The sequence below is a fragment of the Leguminivora glycinivorella genome, chromosome 11, assembly GCF_023078275.1.
Source record: "Leguminivora glycinivorella isolate SPB_JAAS2020 chromosome 11, LegGlyc_1.1, whole genome shotgun sequence".
NCBI classification, from domain to species: Eukaryota; Metazoa; Arthropoda; class Insecta; order Lepidoptera; family Tortricidae; genus Leguminivora; species Leguminivora glycinivorella.
Genome location: NC_062981.1, coordinates 16321296 through 16330927, shown reverse-complemented (window position 1 = coordinate 16330927; position 9632 = coordinate 16321296). Strand labels below are relative to the sequence as shown.

Genomic DNA, 9632 nt, shown 5'->3' with positions numbered 1-9632 from the left:
CTCGTTTCTAACTTCTTTTTTTACGCACTTGTATCGTAATGTACTATTTCGCAACATCTTTCTTATTACTTCAGTAGACAAGTTTAGACATAATTACGGCTAACATGTTGTCATTAATTATTTACATAATCGTTATTGGTGTTGCGGTTGAACACTCGATACTGTGGATAATTACCTATTAAGAGATAGCAATCATCATTCCGGTGGTAACACTTTTGGCGGTCAGGTGATAATTGAAATAAGTCAAATAAGTGCCGCTTATGAGGCTCTGCACCACGAACTCCTTATAACATGAGTATTTTGCTACAGGTCTAGGTAAAACTGTATCGTTTAATTGAGTACACACATGTGTACATTACACAGTACACACCTGACTATAGTCAGAAAAACTACAGTCATCCCTTCATACATACAAATACATATGTATGTACCCAGTGCCGTAACTAAGGCGGTGCCAGCAGTGCCCAGGCACAGGGCGCAGACCCTGGAGGGGCGCAGAAATGACCAGACTAGTATCTACTTTTATCTCATGCATGGTAGCTAGTAGGTACATTTTGTTTTATTGCGAACATGGTGTAGACGCGCCCTACTGTACTATCTATAGTTATATTTAAATCGCATTTTCAAGCGATCTTGAAACAACAACACATGTAAAGGTGGATTATCGGTTTTATACATTTAGTATGGTAACGTTCACACTACTGCTTAACGTGTTGTGATGGTTTATGTATGGAACCGATACAGTTCTGACGCGTCAGTCGTCACGTCACGATACATCAGACAAATGTATATCCACCTTAAGTCTTGCTGGCAATATGACATACATAAACAAAAGTACCTACATAAACCGTTATTTTCAATGATATCTCACAACAAAAAAATCTCCAATAAAAATATTTTTATTTTTTTATAAAAATAAAACAAAAAGTAAAACACATGACAGAGCTAAACTAAAAATTACTAAATAGTTACTATGTAAACTTGTCCTTTTAAGAACGCATCCAATATTCATTAATATCTGAACGCATCGATCATGCCGCGCCGCGCCGCCGTCCCAATGTTCGGGGATTCCCCGATACATCGCTAATACGCATTCAATTGGCCGACCGTAGCGGACGTTATAGTTATTGATTGTTTTGTCAACTATTGTCATTATTCGTATAAAATGACATTAATTTAAAGTAAAATTGTGTGTGAGAGTGAATAAGGTTATTGTTGATTTGTTGTTCGTTGATAAACTCGTTTGGGTAAGTTAGAAAATTGTATTTAAAGATTTAAGGTCCATCAGGCAAAGTGAAGTCAAGTACTAATGAGGAATTTTCAGATAGAAAATTAAAAAAAGAGAATATAAGATCTTATAGAGATGGTGCCCTATGCGTGTGGTATGTCAAAAATAAAGATTTATTGATTGAACGACATATAAATATTACTTTTTCGGCTTTTACGTAAAGAAAGCGTATATTTGCTTTTGACATACATGTCACCTTTTGATCAATCCTTGAACGATAGTTTTTATTTTCTAATTTGCTGTCTGAAAATCCCTCAATAATAAACAATAAAAAAAAATAACGAAAAAATGGCTAGTAAGATAGCCGAAACACGAAGTTTTCCGAACTACATATACAGGATGTAAGTGACAGCGTTGCGAAAACTTTAACCATAGCTTCAGACCATCATCCTAAATATCGTACAGCAAGAACGTTTGTCGGAAATAAAAAAAAAAATTGACTTCTCGTACAAAATCAGCGACCAATTTGAATATTTTGTATGAGAGGTCGGTTCTTGCTGTAGGTTGTTAAGGATGACGGTCTAAAGCCTTGGTTATAGTTTTCACTAGGGTGTCACTTACACCCTGTATTATATACTTATCAGACTAGGCGTGATTCGCGATTCTTTTTTCAGAAATATTACCTGTCGGTTACCGTAAGCTAAGGACTCACGCTATAACAAACAACATGTCACAAAAACGTCCATCTGGTTCTGAATTTCGTAAGAGAAAACGCGTTAGAGAGATGGAAGCAAAAAAAATGGAAAATACCTTACGAAAGTGGACAGTCACACAACAAGAAAACAGTCAGGAAGATGTGTCCAATGATGACGTTTTGGCCCTCACTGGTATGTCTGGAACTAAATCTGGAAACAATTTAAAGATAATATATAAAGAAAAAGAAGACAACCCAGTCAACCCATCCCAGCAAGACTTGACCTTACCCATCACCACCAGTCCAAGTTCTGAAATTCAAATTGAAAAAGCAGCTGCTACTGATAAGATCCAGTTAGACATAAACGATCCTGTTTCATGGTTACCATTAACTGATCACATTCGTTGTTTCCTTGTCGAGAAAGGTCCTGATCAAGGAAAAGTAAGTCAAAATATTTCTTCAACTGAAGACGCAGGACGAAAATTTAATATACATTGGTTTACAAAAAAAATGAGCAATGGCGAGATGGTACCCAGGTCTTGGTTGATTTACAGTAAAAAAAGAGATGCAATATTTTGTTTCCCATGTATACTTTTCGGTTCTTCCTCGACTAAGCAAATAATGCCGGCCCTGGCTGATGCACAAAAAGGATTTAATGATTGGCGTCATTTAAGTCCACGTATTCCTGAGCACGAAAACTCTACATTTCATAGAGAAAATTGTATTAAGTGGAAAATGCTTGAACAGAAAATAAAACGTAAGACCACAATAGATGCATCCTTACAAAAGGCTATTGATCAAGAAACAAATAAGTGGAGACATATTTTAAAAGTGTGTACCAACATACTTTTGTTTTGCGCGGAAAATAATTTACCGCTCAGAGGCTCTCATGAGCGTATTGGAGAATCAGGATCTGGAGTTTTCTTAAGTGCCGTCGATATGATTTCAAAATTCGACCCTGAACTTAGAGCGCATATTGAATCGCTTCATAAAGGAAATATTTCATATTTTACGCCTTATATTCAAAACGAGCTTATAGATATTCTTGCCTCTGAGGTCAAAAAACAAATTTTAGACGATGTTCGTGCGGCAAAATACTTTTCCATACTTTTTGATTGTACGCCAGACGTATCGCATAAAGAACAGATGTCACAAATATTGAGATTCGTAAAAGTATCCGAGCAGAAAGTTACAATCGAAGAACGGTTCATAGATTTCATCCAGTCTCATGAAAAAACGGGCGAGGGATTGTCGAAAGAGATTTTAGAGAAATTAGAAGTTGATGGATTGAATATTCAAGATCTTCGTGGCCAAGGCTACGACAATGGTAGTAATATGGCCGGTAAATATAACGGAGTCCAAGCCAAAATAAAACAAATTAATGAAAATGCTGATTATGTGCCGTGTGCAGCGCATTCTTTGAATTTATCTGGCGTACACGCTGCTAGTGTCACACCTGACATGATCACATTTTTTGGATTAATCCAGAAAATATTTGTGTTTTTTTCGAGTTCAACGGTCAGATGGGAAACTTTAATGAAATACTTAAATATTTCTTTGAAAAAACACGCCGACACTAGATGGGCCTCTAAAGCTAGGGCTGTCAAAGCTTTGAACTCGCAAATACCCCAAATCTGGTGTGTGCTAAAGATTCAAACTACCAATGATTACAATGCTGAAACAATTTCTGCAGCTAAAAGCATAATGGACCAAATTAATTATAAATTCATATGTACTCTCCAAATTTGGGATAAAATTTTGGAATCTGTTGACAAAGTGAATGTAGCTCTACAGTCTAAAACTATGACTATCGACAAAGCTTCTGAATTAATAAAGGGATTAACAAACCAGATACAAAATATTCGCGAGACTATAGACATTGTTTTCGAAAAGGCAAAAAAGATTTGTGAACAATGTGGCATTGAAGACAATTTTCCTGAAAAGCGACGAAAGCGAGTAAAAAGACACGATTTAATTGAAAGTTCAGACTCCGGCTACGACATTACTCAGCAACAAAGTTTCAAAATTCAGATAAATGAAGCAATAGATACAATCATTTCTGAATTAAAATGGCGATTCGAAAAACTACGCGACATACATAACTCTTTCGGTTTTTTGACCTTAAAACACATTACTACATATTCGGTTGAAGAACTAAAAAAATATGCAGCTGATTTGAGCATCAAATATTCTGCAGATATAAATGCGACAGAATTTTGGTCCGAAATAGAAACTTTGAAGAGTCAAGTTGAAGCGACTACATTATTTGATAATTGTGAATGTCAGTCAAGTATGGGTCTTCTCAAAGCTATAGTGGAACTGGATTTAAAGGAAATGTTTCCCAATATAGTAGTCGTTTTAAAGATATTTTTAACGATGCCAGTGACTGTAGCTTCTTGCGAGAGATCGTTCAGTAAGCTCAAATTAATAAAAACGTATCTGCGCTCGACGATGGGTCAAGAAAGATTGTCTGGCCTAGCAATTTTGTCGATTGAACGCGACATAGCACGGCTCCTGTCATATGAAAATGTAATAAAGGACTTCGCAATGAGAAAAGCGAGGAAAGTAAATCTTTAAGTAATCTTAAAGTAAGTACTCATTTCTGTATTTGAGCAACTATTTTTGAATAAACAATTTTTATCTTAAAGAAATATACTAAGTAGGTACTTACATACTTTGGTTAACAATAAATAGATAGATTTATTTGTATGCACATTTGTCAATTTTATTTTCAGAGCCTGGTTAGAGCATTTTTCAGGGGCGCAGTTTTGAAAGCTCGCACTGGGTGCATAAAAGGCTAGTTACGGCACTGTATGTACCTAATGTACCTATAAAGTATTGCTCTTACAACTTAAACGATTTTTTTTCGCTTATAAGATATCGCTTTAAGTAGTTCCAGTTTTCTAGCAAGCTTTTTGCAACAGTAAATTCAGGTGTACTAAATCTATGATAATAACAATATTAACTAATGAAGGCTGCATATTACCATTCCTATATCTCAATAATAACTAATGCCGTATTAAAATAACACTTCAAACCACAAGTACTACCAGTAAAAACGCAATCATAATATTTCAACACTGGATCAATAGATGGTACAACATACTTAATCGTTGCAAAAAATGCTCGGATTAATGATGCATAAGAATTCTTATATGTGGCTTTCCAACACAAAAAGTTCCTCTTGCTTCAAGTGCAATAAAATTCTTTCCACATGAAATTGTAACAAAATGTCCTTAATGTACGGTGAACTGCAAAATTGCCTGGAGAAATTGTGATTTAATTTATTCATAAATTCGCCATGCATTTTTGCAGCTCACTGTACATGAAACATAAGGATCCTTGTCTAATGGAACTCCACAAAATACTAGCACTAATGATTCACACAAATTCTAATCTAAATAAGTTCCTTTCTATTGTAATAGTCTAATTGGTGTAGAAAGTTTCGCTACTAACCTATTAAAAGTGCAATTAGGAAACCGTTATCGCTACCGATATATTAGATGTCACGAAACCACTAACAAAATTGGATATTAATTTGTATTGATAGGCTATTTTTCCAAAGATACTTTTGTATACATTAGATAATAAAATCGAGCTATTCTTGTTACGATATTTGTCACCTTGTATCGACAAAACACGTTGTAACCACAACTTATTTTTTCACCATTTATATACAAACATGTCTCAAATTAGAACTACGACAATTAAATAAAACTACACTATGAACTAATAAATTAAATTATAACTAAACTAAATCTACGTATAAAATAAAACCCTATAAATAAAAAATAGAATTTAAGTCGGAGCCGGCCGGTAGGGTGCCCAGAAGGCTGGCAGCATTGCTGCGCTGAACAGCAATGCCGATGAGCTGGGCAAGATATGCAATGCATGCTCCAGCCTTCCGGTTACCCGACGCGTCTATTAGGCGTACGGCCAGCTCTGTGAAAATGCCGTGCGCCCCAAACACTTAATAAATATTACTATAGTGTCTCAATATTCCATTATAAAACGTAACTTACTTAACGTATTTTTTCGGTAAGCTTAGCTAGCTAGTAGGTACCTAATTTTTCTCGGGCTCTGAAAGTCCTAAACGACGATACATGTATGGTTTTGGACCAACGTTGGAGACTTTTAGTAATTGTACTAATTGCACATTTCTGTTCTTGTGTTCATCTGCCTAAGTCTTGCTATGAATGCTAGGACATGAGCATGACACATGTAAATATTAGCTCAGAATTAGCAATATTTGCTGACACAAACTGTTCGCTGACCTGATAGCATGTGTGCTTTAGCTTTACACATGTTTACCATCCCACAAAGTGTCACATGTGGTCACATATTATCATGCGAATATACAGTTAAGAGGACTAATGTCAATAAATATGTATGTATGTACTAGAAACCCAAGGGTAGGTACACAAGGCGAGAAATATTCTAGGATATGTGTGGCGCTGATATATTCGGTGAAGTGGCACAACGTTGTTGAACTAACTACACTCGAAAATGTATCTCGCAATATCGCGCGAAATGTGACCCAGTGTTATAAACAAAAGTGGTGCGATGTTGCCAGAATTCTACAAAAATAATATTTGTTGGTATAAATAATTAATTGCGCATTTTTGTTTCAGGTTCTTAAGGTATAAGTTCCTAGTTGGCAGGTGTTGGAATGAGGAGATGAGAAACGTGCGCAGGTATACTCCGAGCAAAACCAGATGCTTCTCCAATGAAATTATGATCGTCTAAAGGTCTGGCAACAAGTAAAACCCTTGCCTTCTTTTCTCTTCAGTCATCGAAAATTTGTTAATCAATTTCTCATCGCATCGCTATTGTACCCATATTCGAATGATTGGGAGACGGAAAACAATCTTATCGCAGTATGATCTCAGAAGTTCAATTGCGTGATTTGCGTGCTTACGAAAAGAGCCCATAAATTTCTAGACTATAAATTTCTGGCAAGTTGTCAAAAACAAAATGTTGTGATTTTCTTACTTAGAAATATTGACATCCTACAAACTTCGTAATAGTGTGGGAATCTTTTATTTTATCAGATGAGACACGCAATTTACGGAATAATTGGTTTTATATTGTTATTGCCATGGTAAATTAACTTTAATTACTCTTACTAGCTCTGTAATTTTGTAGACATTCTCAAGTTGTATGTACTCGTATGTTTTCGCATTAAGGCAAGTGAGTAATTAAGTTATTACTATTTTAGTGCATGTGAGTAGTAAAGCTCGTTTATTACTTCATTAAATAACATTATTAGTTATAGGCATTTCGTTAATTACTTTATTAAATAATAACGTTAAATTATGTTATTTTTTATTTAATCGTATGGCATAAATAGGTTCACAGGTATACAGTATTTTATATCATGAAAAGTATGTCACAAATTGATGTCCAAGGTTCTCAGCCATTGAGCTGCGTCAGGAGTAAGTGAGATCAGGTCGTCGGGACTTCCTGGGTAGGCTCTGAGGGGGCACTCCTGAACTATGTGTTGAACAGTTTGCGATTCGGCGCCACAGTCACATCTAACGTTAAATTATGTAATGAGTTTAGTATTAATCCGGAATACTTCTTAAACATGTTCCACTTTAAGTTAGGATTATTTCTCATTAAAAAAGGAATTACCTATTAGATGCCTCCCAAGATATGTTATAATTCATTTAAAGTCCGTTACATAACAGACACCATATTTACTGATAAAATAACCAATTGAAAGTTACTTGAAAGTTCAAGTGTACAATCAGCCTTAGATTGATGTCATATCTCATCCATAACGGTCCTGGATTATTCACCCACCACCCCGAACAGTGCCCCACTGTATCAACCATCCTGTCCCAATCACGCGATCACTTATCGCATCCATTAAACTTTTAAGATAAACCATCGTGCGGTAGGTCTAAGTACAAACGTCAACAGATTTCACGGGCGTCACTAGGATTGACAGGCGAGGACACAATAGGATCTTACCGTTTTCCTAAGCTCTTATTCTATCACCCCCCTCTAGAAACATGAACTTTATCTAGTTCTTTCAAGGTTTAAATGGAGTAAATGATGGACCCATTAGGATAATGCGGGTCTTTCGAGTTCAATGCTTAGGATAGCCGAGTGACGTTGGTGATGGAACGTGAGGCGTGAAGCATAAGAAAATTCTTGGAATTTTTGATATCGGACTTTGAGTGAAGGGATCTAACGCCATTGCTTGGCTTGGTAATAAACGATGCTGCATCCTGCTGTCACCTGTGTTGATAACAGCTTAAGTTCAAAGAGGAAAGTTATAGGGTAAGTGAAGTGTCAACATTACCAATAATCACGAGAATTAATTAGTGCTACAATTCAGGTTTAAGACAGAATCGGTTGGCTGTGTAAGTGCGTACCATGAATGGCGTCTGCGGTAACCTGGGATTTTAAGTAAAATAGTAAGTACAGTACAGTAAGTAAAGTAGGTAGGTAAATTGTTAGGTTAGTGTACCTATACATCACAAAGCAGGTCAACTGATAATGTGGAGGTGGTAAAGGTAAAGAAAAGGTAAGGTATTCTAGGTAGGTAAGGTTGATGGCATGACATGACATTACTGAAGTAATTAAGTATTATCAAAAACTTACAAGTCGATTCGTCATTACATGTGTGTACGATTTTAATTGATTCATACTTAGTCATCCGCAAACAATGGTTTAAATCGTCGTACATTTCGTTAAAATTATCCTTGCTACGTTTTAGACCTCACGTAGACATATCAATTAGGTATTTACTACAAGCATCAAATGAGAAAATTATATTTTATCCATATGTGAAGCAAACTGATCAGATGCCAATTTTGTGTTTTTTCTGAACCGTATGTGCACAGCAAGTTTCCTACTTTTCGCACTCGTACCTATTGGCGAAATTCTAGTCACCCTACTTTCATATTGTTTGTATGATATTTATCCATACAAAATTCGTTTCATATTGCTTGTCTTCTTGAAATACGTGATCGTATTAGTCACGTCAAAGACCGCTAAGACTCTTCCTAATTTGTTTACAATGTTTTCTAGGAATGTGTGGGAATGTTTAGATAAACCTACATTTCATACGCAATACCTAATGACATTGGTAATATTGATTAGTGACTATTTGACTAATACTTTTCGAAGAATAATAACTTCTTAGCTGTGAGACGGTAAAAATTACCCATAATGTTACTATTTACTCGTATTTTTCAATAATTTCACGACATAAAAATTTTAGCAAACAAGTGGCAATTTTTCATCTAAGTATGCTGTAGTTATCAAGTTCGACAATCTTCAAAGTACCTAAATATTAGACATTTTGCAATACCTATTTACGAGTAAGTAGGCATCTAAATATTTGTATTAATTAGCCTATCAGATTTTTCAAAATGTATTTTAGTATTTTCATTAATTTCCATATAGTCATCTTATAAGATAAACAAGTAGGGTATGGCTACTTGTTTATCTCAACAATCTCCATTTCAAAGAGATTAAAAAAACCAACTCATTGAACAGTACCGAATTAAAATTTATGGAAATCATATTTTAATCCAATAAGGGCATTAAATTTACCTACTCCAACGACTTTAGCTATGAATACGAACGGGTCGAACAGAGCACCTCCCATTTCAGTAAAATGAGAATTTAAGAATAAGGACACAACCGGCTTCCTTCCGCTCAACAGGAGCCCAAATAGACCAAAACGAGATGTAA

The 9632-nt window shown here is 35.5% G+C and overlaps 1 protein-coding gene across 2 annotated transcripts; it reads left to right on the top strand.

Moving 5' to 3' along the window:
- Positions 1-432: 432 nt before the first annotated feature.
- LOC125231455 (zinc finger MYM-type protein 1-like) lies at positions 433-4734 on the top strand. 2 transcript variants are annotated; one of them, XM_048136919.1, is made up of 2 exons: positions 433-4510; positions 4658-4734. In XM_048136919.1, exon 1 carries the CDS (start codon positions 1956-1958, stop codon positions 4497-4499), a length of 2544 nt encoding a protein of 847 aa, XP_047992876.1. In that variant the 5' UTR covers positions 433-1955; the 3' UTR covers positions 4500-4510; positions 4658-4734. The 2 variants fall into 2 exon arrangements, with proteins under 2 accessions (XP_047992876.1, XP_047992877.1); XM_048136920.1 differs by having other exon boundaries at positions 433-1247; positions 1903-4722.
- The last annotated feature ends 4898 nt before the right edge of the window (positions 4735-9632 follow it).

Bases quoted from the DNA above. Each gene is read 5' to 3' on its own strand.
- LOC125231455 (XM_048136919.1), top strand. From the start codon at position 1,956: ATGTCACAAAAACGTCCATCTGGTTCTGAATTTCGTAAGAGAAAACGC.